Consider the following 25500-nt stretch of genomic DNA (forward strand, 5'->3'; position numbering starts at 1 on the left):
CCAATCCGCCTTCACTCATCGGTGTACACACCCTATCCTATCTAAGAAGTTTGAACTTTCTTGAAGTATTAGAAGAGCTCCACAAAAAATCCATGATCATGCATTCAATTTTCTTTACAGCTAAAGGTGGTATCTGGATGATAGATATCTGGTAAATCGGTAAATTTGCCAAACAATATCTCAACAAAGTGATCCTTTCTCCCAAAGATAAATATTTATACTTTCAAAGATCCAGTTTGAATTGTACCCTCCAAAGGACCTTATCCCAAATGGACATCGATAACCTACCATCAGAGATTGACATTCCTATATAAGTAATAGGGAAGTAATCCACTGTACACCCATGATTTCTGCAAGATCCATAATAAAAGAGTTATCGTACTGAAGTTTTCTCAAAATTGAATTTGATCCCCAACGCCACCTCACAACATTGCAAAAATGTGGTAATATTGTTTACTTGTGTAGTTTCAACCCCATAAAAAATTAGTGTGTCATCTGTGTATTGTAAGTGGAATACACAAAGGCCCTGATCTGTAATCTTGAAACTTGAAAAATTGCCCCTACTTTCCACATTTCATACGATAAGACTGAAGCACTCTGCATAAATTTTAAATAGAAAGGGCGATAAAGGATGTCCTTGGTATAGACCTCTGGATGGACTGAAGAACCCAATCGGACTACCCTTGTAGAGAATGGTAAAATGAGCTGAAGATAAATATCCAAATATCTAATTTCTCCACTTATCCCCAAACCCTATGCTTTTCATAATCTCCAATAGAATACCACATTTCCCTCTGTTATAAGCTCTTTCCTTATCTAACTTTATCACCACCCCTAGACTACCACTCATTGCTCTTGAATAAATACACTCATGTGCTACCAATACACTATCAGTAACTAGTCTGTCTTTTCAAAAAGACCAATTTGGGTCCTAAGATAATCAAAGGTAACACAATTTTCAGCCTCAAGGACCTTAGCTACAATTTTGTAAAGGCTAGTGAGAATGCTAATGGGTTTGTTATCCCCCAACCAAACAATAACTGATTTATTTGGTATTAGAGTAACAAAAGTGGAATTACTGCCTTTTAAGATTTCCCTTCTAAAAAGAATCATCTAATCATCTCTAAAAGCTCAGCCGATATCATATCCCAAAATCTTAGGAATAAAACTAAGGGAAAGCCGTCTGCGCCTGTCGACTTGTCTCCTACCAGTGAAAGGTCAGCCCTCTTAAATTCATCAATGGTAACATGAACTTCAAGCTGATTTATATGATCAATTAATAGCACTTTGAAAGCCATCCGACTCATACGAGGAATAAAACACACCTCAGATGTAAAAGCTTTTTAAAATGACTAATAATAGCATCGTCCATACCATTACTATTATCATGAGTTTACACCCTGGATAACCATACCGGATAAGTCATTTTGCCTACTACGAGTACTACTAATAGCATGAAAATACTTGGTATAAAGGTTCTTTATTTGAGCCATTTGTTCCTAGATTTCTGTTTCCAAATACACTTCTTCCACTCTTCGAATATCCTATAAAACCTTCACTATTCCTATCCACTAGAAGCTCCTTAGATAACGCTCCACTAGATTGAATTTTTTTTTTTTTTAACAAATAACAGTATTTTTATTAATTAATGAAAAGAAAATACACCAAAAAAGGAAAAAGGGAAAATAAGAGAAGAAAAACATCTGCAGCCGCATTCTGCTCCCTATGAACATGAGAGAAGTGAATCTCATGGTTTTTCAAATATATTTTTTAAAAAAATTTTGCTTAGGCCAAAACTTCGGCCGAATCGACTCGAAGCACACCAGGATCTAACCGAAGCGTCCGAATCTAACTAAAGCGGCGACACTAAACTTCGCTTCGCTTTTGTTAAGGCCTAAAATATGAAGGTTTCCGCCTTTTCGGCTGAGACTAAGTGAATTTATTATGTAAGTACTTTCTTAACCATTTCTTCGCCTGCTTGGCCGGTCTGGATCACCTCTATCGACCCAATCCAAATCTATACACTATATCTTTCATCCAAAACTCGATACAGGTTTTAAAACACTAAGAGAGAGAGAGAGTGAGAGAATGATAGAGAGAGATATTACATGCGTAGTCAATTATTAGAATTCATTAGAACAAAACGCATTTGGCAAAAAATAGGTGAACAACGTGCAAATACAATCACTCATATGAAAGGCCAAAAAATTAAAAAACCGACGTGACTTAAACCAACATGTGCGTTAAACTTCGCCACGGTAAAATGTGGGAAGCAAGTCAAGTCAACAAAAAATCCCACACATACCCACTCGCGCGGGTCCCTGCCACGTGCCAATATGTGGCCCCACACGCACCACCGTGGGTCCGGCGACTCAATTTCAGAGTCCACCCCAAGTCTTGTGGGAATCTTCCAGCCGCAAAATGTACAGTGGTTCGAACAGAAGAAACTTGCCCTTACTTTTATAGGAAATTACCTGATTCACCTTTCCTTTTGTTTCTTATTAAATATGTCTTATTTTATTTATTTATTATTAAATAATGGTTTTATTTATTTATTGTTATTATATATGGTGGATCAGGTTGTTGGGAAAGAAGAGTGGCAAGTGAGCTGGAAACGCCCCATCATGCCTACGCTTCCTGTGGTTGTGGAAATTAATGCTTAGGCGAATTTCAGTGAAATTTCGGTTGATAAGTGCATGCCTTCCTTGGACGGAAATGAAATCATTCATATTATAATATAAAAAAAAATATATTGGCACAAGTTTCAGTGAAATTTCGGTTGATTAGTGCGTGGCTTCCTCGGATCGAAACGACTGATGAAAACATTTATATAAGCTTTTAACCTTGAAATGTAGAACTACGGATGCACTTCAAAAATGTGTTGGAAAAATTATTTTAGTGTTGAAAAACCCTCTAAGTGAGCATCTCAATATCGAGATATATAATTATAGATAAAAAAAGGATTTTGAGTCTGAAAAATAGTATCTTACAACACATTATCTAGACCATCCATTTTTAACATTTTCATATGTTTATAGATCTACTTGATTTTAATCATTTTTAAAGTTTAAAATTTTATAATTAGATATGCAAATAGATTTTGAGATAATCTTAAGAATATTTTACATCAAAATTATATGTTATCATCAAATTTGAAGGTGCACCTTAATTGGATTGTTTAAGGTTGTAACCTTATCGAAACCATACCAATATATATATATATATATATATATATATATATAGGAAAAGGCTTTTTTGAGCTAATGTGCTCACAAGGAAAAATGAACCCAGTGGTCCAGATTGAATCTGGGCCGATCTAACGATCACGGATGCTTGATAGTGTTTGAATTTTAATTTTTTTTTCTCATCACTTGCAATTTTATACATGTGTTAATAAAAAATAGGCGAATATTTGAAAAATATTAAAAAATATTTTACATGAAACAAATAACCAAAATACCCTTATATATATATATATATATATATATATATATATATATAAACGATCAAATTAGAGCCCACTTTTAAATGGCGTTGAGAAATATAGTTTTAATACTTAAAAGTTTTTTAATAGCCTTAAATTATATTTTTATCTTTAGTTGTAAAATTTAAAGCTTTAAAATAGTGTAGATCGAGCGGATCTATGAAAACTTGAAAATATTGAAAATTGACGGTCCAAAATACGTTACAAGGTGCACTACTTATGAAACTTGAAATCGATTTTTTTCTCATTGTCACGCATCTTGATGTTGAGATGATCAATTTGATGATATTTGGGCATCAAAACAACCTCTTCTAGTGAAAGTATTGAGGTAGGATCTAATTTGATTGTTTAGAGCCTAGGCTCTATATAAACTTTTCTCACATATATATATATATATATATATATATATATATATATATATATATATATATATATATATATTAACTCGAATACTAGTGTTTCAAAACCTAGATCGGTGAGGTGGATCACGCATTCCAAGAACCATATCGGATCGCTTGATATACAATCTGAATTGGGTCTGAAATAGTACTAAAAAAAATATTGAAAATAAATGAAAGAAAATAAAAATTAAAATACAGGTTTATGTCTAGGATTTAGAGGGAACCAAAGATAAGAGTAGATAAGTTTACAAAAAGACTATATATAGGGGGATGATTTACAGGGAATCAAACTGAGACCCACACCATCTTAGAATCAATTCGGGAATCAATTAAGTCCTAATCAATTCCAATCCGAATTGATGATCTAGATAAAATATTATCGGATTTTAAAACACTGCAAATACCAATGAAAGATAAGCTATTTAGCATTCTACCTACGTTTTTTTATTTGTTTTCAAAATGCCCATTAAAAAATAAATGATCTTGAGTTGGTATAGTTGGAAATGAATAAAATGTTGAATAATTTGTCGTTTATAAGTATTTTGATAAATGTCCCAAAAACATTTATACATCACATAGCAATAATATGATCTAATATTATATATTCTATCCACTAATTCATGTCTAGGACAGGTTTCTTCAGAGTAATTTAATTACATGTGCTTCACATGATATTCCAATAAGAAATTAAATGACAAATAATTATTAGATTGATTTAGTTTAAATAAATAATAAATAATAAATATTGCCTTGTAATTTAATTTTTATGCTATTTAGTTTACATCTGGATTTAATTTATTCGTCTTACTAAATTTCAGTTTTAATTTAGTTTAGTTGAGATATGTACCTGGTTATTTTAATGGAAATTTTTATCTAGCAAGAAATCCTATTTTTACTTGAATAGAGCTACAGAGTCTTATTTCAGTAATAAGTCATATTATTATTTTTAGAAGAATTTCTATTTAATTATTTTTTAAAAAGTAGAAAATAGAGATCTCAATAAAATTGAAAATTCAAGCTATTTATTTTTTCTCCGTACGTAATAGAGATTTATGCTTGTCACCCTAAACGAAAAAAATTGAAAGACAGAAAAACAAGAAATTTCACACCATGCTTCTTAATATTTATTGTTTTATTAATAGGTGAAATTTAGAAATTCCTCAGCCATTCTACACGAAGTAGACTAAATTACATGAAGAAAGATTAAAATTACATGGAATTGAAACAGCATAATTGCAACATTAGCTAATTGAACCCCATATTGGATACGAGTCTCTCTCTCTCTCTCTAGAGTTTATTGAACCCCATGTTGGATGCAAGTCTCTCTCTCTAACGTGACCATGACTACTTTTTATTTCTCAAGGATGATCTAAGCCATCTCTCCCCATTACAACCATGACTACTTTTTCTTTCTCAAGCACAATCTGAACCTCTCTCTCTCCATTATTATCATGACGACTTTTTCTTGCCCAAGGATGATCTAAGCTTCTCTCTCCATTACATAAAGGGTGCGGTTTTTATATTCCTAGCACTAATATGTAGAAAAAACTTCTCCTCTTTGTAATCCATTTTTTTGAGGGATTTTTTACCTCATTTTTTATTTTTGGGTTATGTTAAGATGCTCATATTATGGAGTAATTTATTATTGTATTTAACAAATTTGAACACTTTTATACTCTTATTTTGTACATGGAGTTTTTTTAGTAATGATAATTTTATTCATTAGGAGGGGTGTGACATCCATGTCGATAATGTCACATTTTATGTGGATGACGTCACAACTCTCCTAAAGACCAAAAATATCTTTATTAAAAAAAAATGTTATACACACAAAATAAAAATATAGAAGTGTCTAAAATTTAATGAATACAATGATAAATTACTCCACAGTGAGCACCCTAACATAACCCTTATGTATAATCTTTAATACTGAGAACTCTCGATTGTGTAAAAATAAATAAATTTTAAAAATTAAAAATGATAAATTTTTCAAAAAAAAATTTAAACAGTTGATTTTACCTTTTATGGAAGAGACCACAAGTCCATCATTAAGATAGGGGTGGGATGCCTTGGGGGATGCAAATGTAGATATACGTCCCCACATTAACCACTTTTCCTTACTTAAATAACCAAGAAAACTACTTTCCTTTCTTATTCATTAATTAAAGTAGAAGAATACTACTTTTCGTATTCACACAAACTCACCCTTATGCTGTCTTTTTTCCCCAACTTTTTTATGACAAAAGTTCCTCTCTATCTCTTTTTCTTTTTCATTTTTTTTTTTTTTTTTTTGTTGCTTTTCCTTTCTTGTTGTGTTTTTTCTCTATTTTACTCCCTATGGTCTTTTGCCCATTTTGTATTTTGGTGGTTAATTATGTAGGATATGGTGATATCCAAAATCATTCCCAAAAAAAAATTCTATATTTTATGAGATTGATTTTGAAATTGATATTGATAAATTTACTAAAGAAAATAGAAGTCCAACTAGATTTAGGGAAAGGTTTCTATGCTTCGCCTACTGCATAGAAGTTCTATCCATCCCCTACCATCAAGCCGTCCAATTTTGATCAAGAGAGTCGCTCACCGTTTGATCTTAGATCCGACTTCTCAAAGTTTTTTATGGTTAGTTTTTTTTATACAAATTGTATGAATATAAAATTTCGTACATGCCATCTTTTCATTGGGGTGCACCTATAAAAAATATTAAAAATAATTTTTTGATAAAATGTAATGATCAAAATACCCCTTGAATCTTTTAGGGGTATTTTGGTTATTTTATTTTATTGAAAATATGTTTTTATATTTTTCGCTAGTGCGAGTTTAATAGAAGAATGGATGTCCGAAATTTGGTGTCAAAATAGTTTATATAAAAAAAATTAAAAATAAAATAGTGTAGAGTCGTGACATTGTAATTGGGGCAATCTTAGCCCTCCATTCAGAATGGACGGTTGGATAAGGGGGGTGATATAACTTTTATGATGTAGGGAAAGCATAGAAAGCTTGCCCCTTTGTATATACCTCTTGGTTTTTTTAGTAATATTTGACATCTAAAAGAAATTTCATATTTGATATGGATTCAAAACCTTATAGATATATGATCTATTTTCTCTATAAATTAAATTCTCTTTAAAGGATCCGAAATACCTTGCTTACGTATCATTGAAAAATGCATTAACATAAATACGGCAGTAAGAAGAAGTAATACAAAAGTGAGTAAACTATAAAAACGTGTCAAGGTAGATTGGCCCACACTAGCACTTCCACGTAACCTTGAGAAAAGCTGGGATTAGCCTACTAGCTCATATGCACATATGAGCCCAACGGCCCATATTCAATCTGGGCCGATCTGATGATCACGAATATCCGATAGTGCTTGAATTTTATTTATTTTTCTACAAAACCAAATCATTTGAAATTTTAAATATATATTATTCTCACTAACGCACACCTAATAAAAATATTAAAAAAAAATTACTCGTAAAAAAAAAAACCAAAATACCCCTTGGAGATTTTTGGAGGTATTTTAGTCAATTTAGTTCATATAAAATATTTTTTTGATATTTTTCAAAGATTCACCTGTTATCGATAAATACACACGTACAATTTCAACTGATTTGGATTTGTAAAAAATAAAATAAAATTCAAACACTACTAAACATCCTTGATCGTCAGATCTGCCCAGATTCAATTTGAGCCGTTTGGCTCATATGTTTATATGAGCTAGTGTGTTAATCTCAGCTTTATATATATATATGAGAAGGAGTGAATATATGTGGCCTAACCGGGTCACCAAGGGAAATGTAGCTTCATAAGAGTGGAAGGCCCAATTCTTATAGAGAAGAGGTTTTCATAAGGAATTTTTTGTTTTAGTAAGAGAAGTCTCAATTACTCTCATAGTTTTCTTCATAGACTGGGTTTTGTTTTGGAATAAAGATGTGTATATGATTTAGCTATGAAATAAAGATAAAAGACTGGCAAGTGATGCAGATCGGGAGAGCTAGTATAAAAGGGTTGCTCGACTAGGTTTTATCAAGGGTTAGAGAGATAACTATATGTCTCAAAATCTATAATGTAATTCTCTTCAATACCACATATTTCTGTTTACCGTGCCCGTGGATGTATCATTTTGGGGTTAATCGTGTAAATTTTTATGCTCTTGTAGTGTGTCTTTTATGTTTTATTTCGCATATTTCAGTTTCTATTCTCATTGATTTCTTCCAGCCTATTAAATATGCAATCCTAGTGGGATCCAACTTTAAGAGTTTATGTTATTGCATTTAAAAGGGTTCTGAAATCCAAATAACTAAAGGGATTAACCCACATTTTTTTTTATTTCCATGCTTTTCTTGTCTTATTTACATTTTTGTTGTTTAATTTATTTAAGATACTTTAAAGAATGATCCATTCAGGTGTCTACTTCGGTTCTTTTAGGAATCACAATAAACCTACTGCCTCATATCCATGGATATGGCCACATATCCAAGGATATAGAAGCTCTAAACACAAGGCACATTTGATGCTTCTTGAGACATTGAAGAATAAACAATTTGTGAAGCATATAGCTCTTTTTTCTATCCGCCCTATTCATAAAAATGGTGGTGTAGATGTTGATCGGCAAATTTTTTAATCCAAAATCTATCTTTAAAATGAATTTTAGGAGAGTGAACTTATTGGTAGGCCGCCAATGCACCTAAACTAAGTTTTATTGACCCTTGAATGCAGGGTAGTAAAAAAAAGGGACTTTTGTAATATCAACGCCCTTGGAAGTTGATATTTAAATGTAATGTTATCGCAATCGGATCGGTTATGAAATTCATGAGATATTTATTACCGATAAAATTGGCCTAACGTCAGTTGAATCAATTGGATTACATTTTCAAAAAATAAAAAATATTAAATATATTTGTCCAACTTTGTTTAATTGTCTAACTATCAATTAAATATTCAAATATATTACAAAAAAATTAGCTTTATTTTGTTTAACCAGTTTGATTTGTCAAACATAATTAAAATTGATTTTGATTGATTTTCTATTAAACTTTATTTTATTTTTATTTTTTTACCCGGAGATTTGATCGTTGGTAAGATGAATTAGACCAATCTATTGTTTCATGAAATATGCTTTTCATATAAAAATTGTTTGTTTTCATCAAGAAGACATTAGACGACATCACCACGTGATTATGAAAACTAAAGGCCATACTAGGGGATATTCTTGTAAATTTTTATGAAGATATGGGTATTTTGAGTTTGACTGGGTTTGCTAGTTTTTTCAGTTGATTAAAGTTTACATAAATATTTTTCTGGAACCTTGCGCGCTATCCACGAGGAACCCGAAAATTTAAAAAAACATCCATCCACATTTTATTTCTTAATTTTTAATTGATCCCAAAAATCTCTCTCTTAATTTAGCTCTCTCTCACATACTTTCTCTCTCTTGTCCTGTATTACTAAAATGAGCATCGGGTTTAGAGAGAATCATTAAACCAAGTTTCTCTCTCCTCACTCGAGCCAAAAAAGTACTCAGTTTCTCTCTCTAAAACGTCGTCCTCCCACCGGTCCTCTTTCTCTCTCTTCATGAGTCTTATCGATCACGTGAAGGATTGTAACCTCAATTTATGTGACACTCTTGACCCCATGTCTCAGCCCGCACTATAAATTGGGGCCTTTGAGAAACGGGGTTTTTCACTCTGCCTTTCTCTACAAGGTTTCTCAGTCTTTCTCTCTCTAAAATCCAGCAGAGGGAGCTCAAGTGTTTAAGCAATATGACCTCCAATCCCATGAACACTGATGAATTGTACTATGATCCCTTTGATCAATACTTATACGATGATTTGCACAGGTATTATCTCCTCTCTCTCTCTAAAAACAAATTTATCCCTTCTTTATCTGAATCTACTCAGGATTTGCATATGCATCGTTTCCTCTCTCTCTAAAAAAAAATTCCCGTCCTTTTCTTTCTATCACTAATCCCCCAGCCCCCATCTCTCTCTCTAATTACAAATTTCCATAAGAGGGATCTTTTCTTTTTTTCCTTTTTTTTTATTCCCAAGTTATAATTGTCATGGCTAAGTATCTCCCTCTTTCCCTGAGTACATGGCTTTACCCCTCTCTCTCTGCAAATTTCCCAAGTTTTATTACACTTGTTCCATATTTTGTTGCAAATTGCCCCCTCTGGTTTCTTTCCCCACTTTTCTTGTTTTTTTAGTGTCATCTGTTGAACATCGCTAGTTTTATGAAATTTTAAATTGTATAAATAGGAATGAAATAGATTTTGAAGCCAGAACTGCATTTTTTAACGGAATTTGAAGATGCGCATTCGATTATTTACATGAGGTTATTGGCGACAATTGGTCTCTTTCCTCCAATTTTTTATGGCCAAAGTTCCTTTCTCTCTCTAAACACATTTGGACATTTGGTGCATGATTGACTGTGTGATGTTCCTACTATTCATCCCCTCTCCCTCTAGAGAGAAGTTGAGTTTTTGGCAAAAATTTTAGAAGTGTGATTGACTGTGATCTTCCAGTTTTTTATGGCAAAAATTCCTCTATTTCTGTGTCTCTCTCTCTCTTTGGGTCTGTGTGCAAATTTGATGTATGATCATCCGCCTGATTTTCTTCTTTCTATTGGCCCCCCCAAAGCTCTCTCTCCCTAAAAGACGCTGGGTTCTCCATTTCCCTATTCTTCTTTTTCCCTCATTCGTAGCTTTGATCCCCAATCTCTCTCTCTCTCTCTCTCACTAGACCTTGGGTTTCTCCACTTTCCTCTTCCTTCTTCCCATATTTGTCTTTCGCTCATTTATATCTTTCAACCCCCAAATCTCTCTCTAGTTTGTCTTCCCCTCATAGGGTTTAACCCAACAAGTTCTCTCTCTCTCTCTCTCTCCCCTTTTCCACCTTCTTTCTCACTCATTTATAGCAGTCAACCCAAATCTCTCTCTCTCTCTCTCTCTCTCTCTCTCTCTCTCTCAGAATGCATTTTTTGTGAGACTAAGACTGGTTACATATGCTACTTGCGAAATAGCAGCTACCAAGTATTTGAAGGAGTATTTTGTCATGGCGGTGGTGGAGGATATGACGAGGGTTTGGATCTGTTCTCCTCGGAATCGAATTCCGATCAAAAGGGTGACGGTCAGAGCTCTCCCGATGCAAACACTGCAACTTCTGCTGGCACGGCCGCTGCTACTGCCAAGAACATAGTATCGGAGAGGGTAAGGAGGAAGAAATTGAACGATCGCCTCTATCAATTGAGATCGGTGGTTCCCATTATTTCCAAGGTACGTGAATTATTTGCATAAGAGAAAAAGAGAGGGAGAGAGGTATACGCGTTATGGCCATGGCATGAGATGCAGAGAGAGAGGGAGTGGTTGGGAATTAGTGCAATGGATGGGAGAGTTAGTATAATGTGGAAGAGAGAGAATGTTATAATGTGGCGTGATTGCAACTTTGAATGAGTGTTGAGGGAGAGTTGGTATAAGAGCGCAAGGGGGGTGAATTGAACTGGTGTAATGGAAGGGTTAGAGAGAGAATGTTAGAGTACTAGAGAGAGACCTAAGATTTGGGCAAGTTATTACTTAGAGAGAGAAACCTAAGGTTTTGGCAAGTTATTACTTATTATAGAAGAGAGAGAAGCAGTTAATTTTATGTGTAAGAGGAGAGACGGAGAGATTTTTATTTTAAGTTTAAGCTTCGATGACATTTTTGATTGACAGAAAGAAGGTTCAGCTTCGGCGAGATTTTTTTTAAAGAGTGAGAGGATGAGAGAGAGAGAGATGTGGTTATTAGAAGGTTAAGCTTTAGAGAGCGAGATGTGGTTATTAGAAGGTCGAGCTTTAGAGAGAGAGATATATATATATATTACTAGGTTCAGCTTTAGAGAGAGAGAGAGGTCTGAGATTTGGGCAGGTTATCATCAAAGGGTGTGGTTTGCAGGCGACCTTAAACAATCAAATTAAGACACGCTTCTAAATTTTCTTATAAATGTAATTTTGGTATAATAACTTCTTTTAGGATGACTTGAAAATTTATTTTGATATTAAATTTCACATCAAATCAAATGACTGTAAAGAATTGCGACTACCTTATATCAGAGGTAAAATGATTTCGTTATATACAATCCCATTTAAAAAACAGTATGATCCAAATATTGAAATTGATGGTTTCAAGATACACTTGTTGTAAAACTTAAATTTTTTTTCCCTTTCGTACTCATGTATCTCGATGTTGGAATAACTTATTGGAGTGTTTTCCAACCTCAAAACAACATTTTATGATAGATTTTTGAGGTGCACTTTAATTCGACATTTTAAAATTACGACATTATATAAACTTTTTCCATTGTTAAACATAGAGTTAGGAGTTTAGTTTAGTTTCTCTTATTTGAAAAGCGAGGGGAGAGAGAGAGGTGATTATTAGAAGGCTAACTGTTGCGTGTGTGAGAAGGTTAGCTTTATTGTATGTGTGTGAGAGAGAGAGGTGGTTCCTAGAGGTTTCAGCTATAGTGAGAGAGGTGGACATCGTTAATTTGTTATCAGAATTGTGTTTCAGAGAGAGAGAGTGGTAATTGAAAATTTTTGTGTGTATTTGTGAGGGAGAGATGGACCGGTGGTTATCGTGATTGGGAGTGTGAGAGGGGTTATTAGAAGATGAGAGAGAGGTCCTAATTGTTATTAGAAGCAGTTCAGGAAAGTACGACTCCGCTCTAGAAAGTGTTAAAAATAATAAAAAGTACAAAAAAGTATACAAATATGAAAAGGAAAAGGTTATACTTCCCTTAGAGCATAGAGCATAGAAGATCTATGTTTTATATTTTTTTGTATTTGTCGCTAGTGAGAGTTTAATGGAAGATTGAACGTATAAAGTTTGGTGTCAAAATAGTTTATATAAAAAATATTAAAAATAAAATAGTGCAACGACATGACATTGTGATTGGGGCAATCTTAATCCTCCGTTCAAAATGGACGGTTGGATAAAGGAAAACATATAAGTTTTATTTTAGCAAAGGGAGAATAAAAAGCTTACAAAAAATATACTCGAGTAAAGTTGAGCAAAAAACATAACCTATCTAAATGAAGTTACAAAAGAAATGAAAAAATAGATTTGGTTTTCAAAATTATTTTTTGATTAGGGTATATTTCAAAAAAAAAGAAAAATATAAAAATAAGCATTTATGACCAAAAGACTTCTCATGCCCAAATAATAAAAAATATTATAAATATTTGTTGTTTTTTTGTTCTTTTAATTTTTTTAAATACCCCATACTCAAATATACCAGCTCGTCTGGCGAGCCCGAGTTGCTAGGACGAGTCTAGGTTGGCTGGCCCGAGTAGTTGAACACTTATTCGAAAGTGAGAACGGAAAAGGTGGTCGTCAGAGAGAGAGAGAGAGAGAGATTTTGTTTGATTATTGATATGTGATTTTGTGTGTGTGTAACGATATCAGATGGATAAAGCATCAATAATAAAGGACGCCATCGCTTATATTCAAAGCCTCCAACAACAAGAGAGAGAAATCCTCGCCGAGATCTCCCAATTAGAGTCCCAAAAATGCAAGAACCCATCATGCCTTGCGGACCGCGTGGACAAGCCCACTGAGTCCAGGCCCATCAAGAAGATGCGTACGGATAGCATCCAGGCCGTACATATCGCTGCCCCAACTTCCAATTATCCGCCACGTGTCACCTCGCTAGAAATCCTAGAAGTAAGCAACACAAGCTCCACAAAAAAAAAAAAAAAAAGCACCTTTTCTTTTCCACAAATCCATGGTTTAGTAGAAAGTGAAAGTCATGATAAGATGGGTTACTTTTGATTAAAATGTCACATTATGCTGGAGGAAATTTATCAAAACCAATGTTTAATATTTTGGATCCTACCTTTGTAAAATTCGAAAGGTCGATAGACCGTTCATCCATAGATCTGTGTTGGATCAGAGGATCGGTGGTCCAGATCAGGTTTGGAGATGTCGGAATAAGTTATCTAGAAAAATGTTAAAACTTGAATAAATAAAAATAAAAATTAAAATAGGAATTTCTAGGGTGGGGATTTCGAAAGACCTAATAAAACATTAAACATGTTTAAAAAAAGAAAAAAAAAATTAGGGGCGTTTAAGAGGGAAACTGGGCCAAGGCCCATACTAACTCGGAATTGGTTTGGTCCTAACGGATTCTCATCTGAATAAGTAACTTAGATTGAAAAATCAACGGGTTTTAAAACATTGATCAAAACCAATGTTTTGAAAACCGGAATCAAGTTTCAGGTCGCCCACTCAATATACCTATGCAGATAGGTGATCTGGTTTGACCAAACTGATGAAAAAATGGTAAAAAATTTGAGAAAATATACATCGAGTGGATTTGGGCAATGGGGATCCAGATCTTCTATCCATTGAATCTAATCGAGATTAGCAATTATCGATTTGGTGACCAGACTTTAAAATATTAATTAAAACAATTCATGAACCACTTAGCATCTCACTCGTTCTTTAGATCTAATTTTAAATACGACATCACTCTTTCATTCAAATCCTAAATTGTCCATCAAATGACACTATCATGCCTCATAATTTGCTTGAAAGTGTCGGATGATGGGTTATCGTCATCATCAAAACCTTTTTCCAATTAATTCAGTTTGGAAGGGTGAAATGTTAAATAGTTGATATATAATTTGATAAATTTCCAAACCAGGTATATGCAAACAATTTGGGGTATTATCATCATCATGATAGCGATTTTCCAATCTATTGGGTTTGGCTATATGAATCATGCCCAGCCATATGAGGGTATATAATGCTTAAACCTTTTTCAGATTTTGTATAGAGAAATGACGTACCCGAATCTGAATCGTGGCCGATTTTGATAACTTGTGATGTTTGTAATTTTTATATATGAAAGATTGCAATCTCATTGTCCACCATTGCTATTAGGAGTCCCACCCTTTGGATTATTTTTTGACATTTATAAACAAGATAACGAGGACCCACTTGGGCTTGTAGAGTGGAATTTTTAAAAGGTGGTTCTCACATCAATAAAATGAAAAAGCCTTATTGTAAGATGCTTGAATTGCTGATTTAGACATTCTAACCACTTATGTTTTAAGATATTTATTTTATTTTCTTAAGGTAATTTAGTAATAGGATTCAAACTTGGATGCAGCGTCGCAATCTTCATGATATCTCAATGTTAAATTTGTGTTATAAAAATCAATCTTTGTGATATCACTTGTTTTTCGATTACTAATGAAAAATACCTAGTATATGTATATATATTAGTAATGAAAAAAACAAAAATATCCTTTGTCTTTTAGTAATAATCATATATTCACCCCTTTTTTAATGTGTAACTTATTAATTTTAAAAAAATTGCATAATTAATAAATTAACCCTTCACAGTCCATTTTGATATTAACCAATGTGTTTTGAATCCATTCCCATAGATATATATAATCTTTTTTGTCTTGCCATTCATCCATCTCAACATCCTCATCTAAGCTCCAGTCATCATATGGGTATGTTGTTTTTTAACCGCATAACATTTTGCCCCGTAAAACAAAGTTGGTCTTATAGTTGTCTATAGAATTTATCTTTCAGCTTTATTAGTATGTGGCAATTGCATAAAACTCTTGTTCTACATCTTCAAAAGGAGGGCTAAAAAAGAGTAAGGGGTAGACCCAAAAGAACATGGTTGAAAGTAGTGAAAAAAGATATAAAAACATATAACCTTACTGAGAGTTTGAGCCTTGATGGAGCATAATAACGGATTGGGATTGTATAACCAACTTCAAATAGTTGAGAAAAGGTTATATTTATATATAACACCTTAAGCCAAAAGTAAATTGGAAAAGGACTTTTGGAGGTTATCTAACGTTTGCATCTTACTTTTCACAGATGGGAGAGAAGACTTTTGTGGTGAGAATTTCATGCCTCAAAGGAAGAAATGCAATGGCCAATTTATTTAGGGCTTTTGAGTCTCTAAAGCTGCGTATTATAACGGCCAGCACCACAGCTATGCACGGTCACATCTTCAAGACAGTCTTTGTCGAGGTTAGTGGAAAGCACACCTCTCAATCCCAAGCACTTGATGTCTCATTAATTTTTTTAATTATATTCTTAGACTTAAATATTATTCATTTCATTGTCACATACTTATAGTATTAGAGCATGTATTGCATATCTTATACAATTAGTAATAGTGTACTCCCCTCGGAGCACATTATATAGTTACTCCCTCGGGAAAAAGAGCAGCTTAGAAGGGTTTTTTCAATCTTAAAATGTGGAAATGGTATCCACTTTAAAATCACATCATGATTATTTCCAAAAGGGTAAAGAAGGACTTTGGATAATCATTACGAGAGTAAAAATTTGACAGTCTCTTATCAATCTTGATATGTTAGCTTTTTTAATTATCTTTTTTTTTTTTTTTTTTTTTTTTTGATGTTGTTCACTAAGTTGAGAAGATTTGATCTCGAGAATTTAGGGTTCTAAAAATTCTCCCAAATAAAATTTTACCCCATTGAGTCGATGGACGATATGCTTCTATGGGAGCATATGATATGTTAGCGATATTACAAACAATGATGAGGTCGATATTGGTCCCCTGTCCATTGACCAAGGTTAGAGCCTAACCAACTCTTGGGCATGTTGATGAGATTGATATTGGTCCCCCTGTCCATTGACCATGGTTAGAGCCTAACCAACTCTTGGGTATGTTGGTTAGAGTGTTCGCAAACTCAGCCGGTCCAACTCAAAGCGAGTTAGTGAAATTATGAATCGAGCACTGGCCAATCCTATTTTGGTGGTCCAGCTTGGTATTTTTAACATAAATAAAAAATACATATAAAAATCCCAAAAAAATAAGAAATTTGTTTGTAATGTGTTTTGAATGTTTTTTTATTACTTTGGCAAATATTGGAAAGGAATACTTATTCTTATATTTTTCTTATATTTTTTGGAAAATTTTAAAAAAGCCCTGGGCACAAAATGATTTTCTAAAATCCATTTTTTCACTACTTTTCAACTTTATTTGGGTGTGCTTTGTTTAATAATGCTTTAAATATGCTTTTCATATTTTTTTTGTATTTTGACACTTTTTAGGCCGGTTGAACCGTCCAGTTTACCGGTTACTCAGACCCAGCCCTTGGCCGATTTATGAGGTCAGTACAATTTTTCGAACACAGATACAAACTCTTAAAAGAGTTGATGGACGGTGGGGTTCAGTCTTCTCATTGTTCATCTATGAGAGGGCTTCTATGTAGCGTAATAAAACATCCATCTTTTACTTTTTGTGTTGGTTATTATTTGTAGTCTTGTTTTATTGCTTTTTGTAATTGTGATATGGGGACATGTGGGGCCCTCTATGATTGAATTTTGTAAAGCTGGGGTAAAAGTATTCACATAATGGGAAGATTGAAGTGTGGAGTGTCTCTAGTGATCCTTCAATTTCTTGGTAGTTACTGGGGAGATTATAAAAAGCTAGGGGAGAAAAGAACTAAAAATATTCAAAGTAGATTTTGGAAAGAAACTTGTCGAAGCATTAGCTTGGACCCATCATCATCTCTTCATTAAATAGTTCGGTTTAAATATCACCATGGTGGGGGGCCCTCTTTGATTTGGTGCTCTAGATTTGGGTATGGGCTTTCATTGTGGACTTTAAAATAAAGTCTTGTAAAATTATTTTTCTCAGTAGCATGAGCAGACTCCAATCAAGGAGCCTTTTGGATAATTGACTAAAAGCCCATATTCGGACTCGAGCTCGGAATCAGGGTCTCGAGCCCAAGTCACTTGGTCAGACTGTTGAGTCCTAGGGAATTTTAAAAATGTAATGTACGATATCGGGGAACACTCACGGTGATTTTTAGGTTTTCTTTCTAGAATTGCATGGGTCTATGATAGCTTGAACCGGCAAGTGATTTTTCAATCACTACTTTTAATTAATTATATTAATATGAATATTTTTTTAATGTACTCCATATTTCTAATTATCTTTTATTTTGTAATGCAATTTATAGTGAGAGCATTTTTTGTCATTAGGAGGATTAGGATGGATATTACTACAATTAATAAATGTTTATCTTTCTATCAAGAATTTTTACTTCACTTCTGATTAATTACTTAAAATACCTCTAGACAAAAAAGTTACTACATGGTGAGGTATGGGTATCAAGTATCTAAAAATATTGAGTACCTTAAAGAAATACTCATATATGAGTACCCTAACATAACCTTTTAATTAAAGGGTGCGGTTTGTATAGAGTCGAGGCTCTAAACAATCAAAATAGAGCGCACCTTCAAATACTGTCGTGAAATATGGTTTCAATACTGGAAATCTTTGTGATAGCCTTAAAACATATTTTCATCTCTAATTAAAAAATTTAAAACTTCAAAAATAATGTAGAGTGAGCAGAGATGTGAAAACTTAAAAATCTAAAAAAATTGATGGTCTAAAAATGCATTATAAGAAGTACTATTTCCAAAACTTGAAATCCATTTTTTTATCATATTCATGCATCTTGATGTCGAGATGATCAATTTGAGGATATTTGGGCATCACAACAACCTCTTCTGATGAAAATTTTGAGGTGCATTCTAATTTGATTGTTTAGAGCCTCATCTCCATATAAAGTATTTCCTTAATTTTTTTAAAAAAAGAAGAGAGAATTGGGCGAAAATTTCAGGTAAAATGGAACTCATTGAAGTCTCAGGTGATATTTTCCAGGTTAAAGTTAGAGATATTTCTATTTGGTCAGGACTGCGTTCTCTTCATAGCATTTGAAATCATAACTGGGTGATCCCTGTCTATGGTTGAGATTACTTTTGTTTTTTATTTGGACTGATACTTAAAGATTACTTCATTAATTGTAGTTCCTATTTTCCTCTTTTTTTTAATTAAATTTAATTGGATGGCTATGTGCCAAATTATTGATAAGTTGATGCTACTTAATGTATCATCTTCCTTCAACTACAGTTTCAATGTGTACAATTCTTTACGAAAGGTTAGTAGGATAAACACTTGGGCAAGCTTTCTAGCTTTCTATGCTTCCCGTATGGCATAAAACTTATATGCTTTCCTTTATTCAACCGTCAATTTTGAATAGACGGTTGAGATGGCCCCAATCACAATATCAAGTCTCTAAACTTTTTTTTTTTTAATATTTTTTATTCAAATTATTTTGATACCAAATTTTTAAACTCGCACTTATAAAAAATATTAAAAAAATATTATCAACAAAATAAAATAACTAAAATACCTTTGAAATTCAAAGGGTATTTTGGTCATTATATTTTATCGAAAAATTCTTTTTAATATTATTTTAGGTACCCCCTATTTAGAAGATTGCAACCAAATTTATATTCATACAATTTTTTTTAAAAAAATTAGAAATAAAATACTCAGAGATGTCGGATCTAGATCCAATGATGAGTGGCTCACTTGATTTAAATTGGACGGCTAGATGGGAGGAGTATATATCTTATCTGCAGAGGAAGTATGGAAATCTTTCCCTGAACGGTTATCTAAGTGGATCTTCTATCATTTGCAAGTGTGAGAATTAATAGATATTAAAAAGATTATATGCTCTTGCATGAGCAAAATGTAAATCTGCTCCCTGAGATAAACCCTACCTAACAGTAATTTTTTGGGATGCGACCTACTTAACATAAAAATAACATAAAAAAGGACAAAAAAAAAAAAAACGCACTTTAATATGTACCCTCCTCCTTAGATCACCCTAAAAAATTCACACCCTAGGTAGGAGGTGGCAACGGGTCTTGTCGGGTCGGGTCTCTGATGCAAAAAAATATCGGGGGTCCTGGATATGAAGTCACCAGACTTGGACTTGGACCCAAATAGTGTTCAAATCCAATATTTGGATTCGGACCCGACCTACCGGTCAATTTTTAGATCCATATGCGGACCCGGTTTGGGTCTATCCATCGGGTTCCGGGTTGGGTCCCTGCCCATTGCGGCCCCTAACCCTAGGATTGTAAAGATAGTCCGAGTTTTGTTTTTGTCTTTTGTAGTTGGAGTAGTTGAGCAGTAGGATTCCAATTTGGGCCACAACATACTTTGGTGCCTTCTAATCAACTAGGACTTGGGGAAATTTATCACACCTAAACTCGCACTTTGTACTTTTGTTTATGTCCTCATCCTTGGATGTGCATCGCAATTATATCACCTTGATGAAAGCAATTGTTCTAAGTCTTTCTCACTTCCAGGGCCACTTTTAATTTTTTAATTTTAGAGAAAGTATATAATGAGAGTATTTATTTTTGGTATAAAGTGGTCACAACTAATTTTGACCACTAGATGTAAAATTGGGTGCTTTTATTTCATAGACCAAGCTTAAAGTTCAAAAGAATTTTTCTCGAACTTTGTAACACACTCAATCTATCAGATTTCACATCGGATGGTTATCATTAATTGTGACCTCTTTGTACCAAAGGTCTATGGTCCCATTGCATACAATCCCTTAATTTTGATATTGTCTTTGATTTTTTAGTACCTATAAAATAGTTTGCCTATATGAGTAACCATGCAAAATGCTTTCTTGAAATAATTTAGGGTTTAAAAAAATGAGTGAATTTCTCTACAATTTATTGGGAAAATATCCTATATATCATTGATGAATGGAGTTTGCAAATATCTACTTGAACTATGCAAACTGTTTGAAATTTCCACCTTTTTTGTTACTTTATTGGCTTCTTTCCTCAGGAATTGTGGTAGATTTAATTAAAAAAACGTTGGGTTTTTTTGATCCAGGTCGAGGATGGGGAGAAAACCCAAGTTAGAGAAATGATCCAAACAGCCATGAGCAAAATTTCAGCCCATTAGATGTTTGTCATAACAAGCTGAGTGCAGTTTTTAATGTGAGGATATGGAAGTTAGCTTTTTCTTCTTTTTTGATTTTTTTTTTTTTTGGGGGGTTCGTTTTTTTGAATCTAGGGATTTGTAATCTCCTGAAATCCAACAAGAATCATCAATGGAAAATATCTCATGTCATCTTTCACCATGATCTCATGTAAGGGCATCAAAGCTAAATATCATTATCGGTTCTTTAATGGTCCTTTGCTTTTTTGCAGGAACTAGTGATTTAAAAAATGGATCGGTGATCTGGATCGGATATCGTAAAAACCGGTCTGAATCGTCATTTTACTAGGCAGAAAAAATAGTGAACCAGCGAAAAAACATATGCAAAAATAATGAACCAGCAAAAAACCAGTCCGGATCGGTGAATCGGTATTTTTTACTATAGAAAAACGACTTTTTTACTGTAGCAAATCACTGGTTCTTTTTTAAATCGGGATGATTTTTTATATTTTGAAAGAATCGGCACATGGTGACCGATTCCGAAGTTGGACGGTGTGATTCCATGCCAACCCGCATTTTTTAAGTCACTGGTAGGAACCAATATGCATAGAGCATAGGCTTAGGCTTGAGCTTGAGTGGGTTAGCGGTTGACGTTAGTAATGCAAAATCTAAATTTCAATTTCTACCATTGAACTGCCCAAAAACAGAAAAGATATGCATGGTACCTGCAAGGTAAAGATTGGTACGAGTTTGATCACTATCGATTGTAACAAAAATTGGGGAGCATGAAAGACAAAAGGAGTATCTATTTTGAGTGGCACTTGTACTACAACAGGTGCTAGATTTTGAGGCATATAAGGATGTTTGGGAACTACGAATAAAAATATTGTAGTACTACTAGAAACAATACAAGGCAAGAAATAGTATGTGCAAGATGGAATATGAATTTGAAGAGGGTTAAATAGTAAGAGAGAGAGAGATCTTTTCACGCTAGTTGGCAGCTAATTGGTGTGAAACATTCCGATATCTAATCGAACTTTTTCACATGAAAATATTTCCTGTGAAATTTTTTTTTTCACGTGAACCAAATCTGCCCCAAGTCTTTAACAATGGAGGAGTAATGGATTTTCAATTTGCCTGTGTATTTAACCTCAGACTGGATTTGCATTGGGGCTCCGGCTAAGGGCAAATTTGCCTTGGAACTGTTCATATCGGCTGATATAACCAATATTTGTGCTTTTGATTCTTTTTCTTCTTTTTTTTCCTGAGATGTTAACTATGGGAGCATCCCCCTACCTACTGATGCCCTAGCCCCATTCCGAATGGTTTTACTTTTGGACGCGGTTTTGGTGAGTCAGTTGACTGACCTATTACTATGTGGTTCCTTGTCTATTTAATGTCCATCTCTAAAATGGATGTCAAAAACTGTGACATCCACTATAAGTTAAAATAGACGGTGAAGAAAGGAATTAAAAAAATAATATTTATAATTTTTTTAAAAGAAAAATTGTAAATTTAGTTATGGTTGAGATTATCAAATCTTAAAATTTTGGATCGAAAATACATCTTTGTGATATATTTTATAAGGAGACTGCACAAAAGTAGTGTGAGTCGACCGACTCACAAAACACTTTTCCTTTACTTTTGGCTTTCTTAATCTTGCTTTTACCATAAGTGTGGCAAACTCGTCAAGAGAGCTAAACGTCAAGAAAATTCAAGGCATTTCACAAGCATACTTTCATTTTTCTTTAATATACTAGAAAGATGGGTCGTGTTTTCTTTCTTTTGCAAGCCAACCATCTGACTTGAATATTTTGGTCTCTACTTGAAGATTGCTCATGACAAAAGCCCAAGCAATACATTGTCATTTAACACATTAATACATGGTTATTTAACACATTAATACATGGTTATTTAACACGTTGCTCTTAAAAGAAGTCATGATCCTTCACATTCCTCTAAGCCCAAGTGGAGGAATTAATCCATGCCTTTGGAGTGTGAAAAACATCTATTTTGTTGTGCTTGACAATTTTTGGCAGTTTAGTGATAGAAATTGAACTTGAGATGTAGCATTACTTATGTCAACGGCTAACTACTGCCGCCTTATTTCTACAAATAGGGCTTTTTGAAAAATATCATTAATATATGCCAACTAGAAAAGTTGGTAGTCCAAGTAAAGGAAATAAGCAGTATTTTTGGTATTCAAAAATACTTGTATGTGTTTCAAAACAACATCTTGGTATCTTGGTTTTGTGTTTTTTTCTTAAAATACTTTTGTAGAGAGAGAAAGATGTCGGTTTGAATCCTACATTGAAGATGAGAGAGTTTGTTGAGTTATATTTAAGAGCACACATTCTCATGCTATATATTCTAAGTACAAAGGAGAGAGAAAGCGCGTGCTCTGCACCTGTGTGAGGGTGTAGGCGCAAGGGTGCTTGATGACACACTTTGCAATATAACAAGGGCCCTCCTACCCATACGATTTTAGGACACTTAGAAATTTTTTGGCCTCTCTCAATAGACCATTCTTTGTAATTCCAGCAGACAAATCAGTGGGCTAATTCTTTCTCTCTACTCGATTTTATTTCTTTCTCTCTCTAAACAATCAAAATTCCGGTGTCTATTATGTGGGTTCCAAGCTCGAGTGTATAGAGCTTAGAAGCATTGAAAAATACATCTATGTTTTCCTCTATCCGATTACGAATTGTCCTTTTTATGCACATCAAATAATCTATCGAAAGGGGGTAAATATCGTCTTGAGATAGCGCTCCTGTGTACCGGAAAACTAAAAGAGTTCAAGTTCCCAATTTTCAAATCCTACCATTTCTACCCCCATTTCATCTAACCAATCTCCAACAATTCATGACGATATTCATGGGTGAAAGAAATGAGTCTATCACGACTTCTTTGAAGGTCATGAATCACAACTTTATTCAACTTGAACGCTTCAACGGGCTGAATTTCAAGAGATGACAACACAATAGTCCAGTAACAAAAGAGTTCTTATCTCTATTTTCTAGACTTTAATACAGACCAATTTAATTAGATTGTGGAATTTCTTTAGATGAATATTTCCTAGTAGGCTAAAAAATTCATAAGTTATCCCCATCTTGAATAGAGTACCAAACGAAGATGAAACACAAAAAAAATTGATCTTGATTTGTTTCAACTTCAAATATCTCTTCATATTGAAGAAGATAATAGACTTAGGAAAAAGAAAGATGAATCAATTCATTTTCATTCTTGATGTGAAGCTTTATTTTGTTTTCATAAAACTTAGGCCTTATAGAAACTTCATCCTTTATTTATTTATCTTTTACAGCATTTTGGATTTATTAGTTATCATGAATTATTGTAGCACTCACCTTACTCGATTTTTACTCGATCAATGTGGCCATAGGCAACATGCTTTTTGTTCTTAGGCCATCCGAGGAGCCCCTAAAAGTGAAGCAAGTGGCTTCTTCGTATTCTTTCTTTTCACTTTACTGAATCCTTGTATTGAGGAAGCTCCACCTATGGATTTACTTGACAATCCACCTATGGCGTTGCATCTAGCAATTATGCATAATTTTAAACGATTCCTCTCTACTCATCAATGTCATTCCTGGCGGATGCAATCCTCTATGGGCACTTCACACGGTTGTAGCCAACTGCAGACATAGCTTTTCAAATTGTGTGTGGTCCATTTCTCTCATATCTATCTTGACGCTAACATGGTGGCGGATACATTTGCTAAAAAGGCTGTGGTTTTTTTTGGTGCTACGGTTTGGCGCACTAGACCGTCAAATTTTATTTCTTTTTTCGTTTACTTCATGATTTGGCACAAATGGCTTATTATAGGGTTGTATATGATTTGTATTTCTCGATCTTTATTAATGGTAAAACTGGGTACGGGCTTTCTTCCCCACTAATTTACCGAAAAAAAAAAAAAAAAATTCTATGAGCCAACATGCTTAGTACGTGTCAAGATTGAAAATACATAGAGGGAATTTTAGGATTGAAATTTTGTTGAAAGAAAATTGAATAATGTTAAAAAAATCAATTTTGACTTCTTGAAGACCTAAATCCTCCATCTACCAATAGATTATTTGGCCCCATTTTTTGTCTGAATTTATTTTTTTATTTTTTGTAATCAGCTTGATATCTTTATTTGTGCAGGATCCGGAAAACCTCTATATTTCAAGGTGGCTTATGGTACATTACAAACCGTCATCGGCTTATATAAAATTTTTACTTAAATGGCAAAAAGCATGGAAACTCATTGATAATTGGAAAAATTCACACCTACCTTAGACTCAACTTTCTAGTCCCTGACCCAATATTTTTAAAATCATATCACTAACCTCAACATTTTTTTTATTTTTTCTTCGCGTCTACCTCAGGCAAAAAAAAAATTATGATAAAAATGCCCATTCTATACCACATTTCTCTTTAGCTTTTTGTTTTTTTGTTTTCGGTCCCTAATAATGCTAGTCTGACATAATTTGACATGCATTGTGTTAGACCGTGTTTATTATCAGATTCATTATATATAACGAAGCCGGTATGTTGGACCGGCTTCAGTAGGGACCAGAAGTGAGGGGTTGTTTGGGATTATAACTATAGAAGGGGGTTTGTATCTTTTTTTCCCTAAAAAATATTAGGGGGACATGCTTAGAAAGTTGAGTCGATAGGGTATCTATAATTTTTAATTTCTTTTATCCTATTCTTCTTGATGCTCATTTGTCAATGTTCTATTTTTTTTTGGGGTTTCTAGGAGGCGTATGCCCTGTTCTTTGCACTATAGAAAGACAAATCATGAAATCAAGCATGATTTGG

General features: G+C 33.6%; 1 protein-coding gene across 4 annotated transcripts; it reads left to right on the top strand.

Moving 5' to 3' along the window:
- Positions 1–9365: 9365 nt before the first annotated feature.
- Positions 9366–20884, top strand: LOC18435684 (transcription factor bHLH35). 4 transcript variants are annotated; one of them, XR_002281098.2, is made up of 6 exons: positions 9366–9727; positions 10909–11161; positions 13326–13583; positions 15765–15920; positions 16971–17029; positions 20635–20884. XR_002281098.2 is itself a non-coding variant. In XM_011625592.3 (5 exons), the coding sequence occupies exons 1-5, from the start codon at positions 9651–9653 to the stop codon at positions 20704–20706; spliced, it is 813 nt and encodes a 270-aa protein (XP_011623894.1). In that variant the 5' UTR covers positions 9366–9650; the 3' UTR covers positions 20707–20884. The 4 variants fall into 4 exon arrangements, 2 of the variants coding, with proteins under 2 accessions (XP_011623894.1, XP_020523507.1); XR_016045455.1 differs by having other exon boundaries at positions 10912–11161; XM_011625592.3 differs by lacking the exon at positions 16971–17029 and having other exon boundaries at positions 10912–11161.
- Positions 20885–25500: the final 4616 nt, after the last annotated feature.

This window comes from Amborella trichopoda, chromosome 12 (genome assembly GCF_054954075.1).
Source record: "Amborella trichopoda isolate Santa Cruz 75 chromosome 12, AtrichopodaSantaCruz75HAP2 v2.0, whole genome shotgun sequence".
Taxonomy (NCBI): domain Eukaryota; kingdom Viridiplantae; phylum Streptophyta; class Magnoliopsida; order Amborellales; family Amborellaceae; genus Amborella; species Amborella trichopoda.

Bases quoted from the DNA above. Each gene is read 5' to 3' on its own strand.
- LOC18435684 (XM_020667848.2), top strand. From the start codon at position 9,651: ATGACCTCCAATCCCATGAACACTGATGAATTGTACTATGATCCCTTT. The intron at 9,728-10,908 runs GTATTATCTCCT...CTTGCGAAATAG, and splicing joins TTATACGATGATTTGCACAG to CAGCTACCAAGTATTTGAAG. The intron at 15,921-20,634 runs GTTAGTGGAAAG...TTTTTGATCCAG, and splicing joins TCAAGACAGTCTTTGTCGAG to GTCGAGGATGGGGAGAAAAC.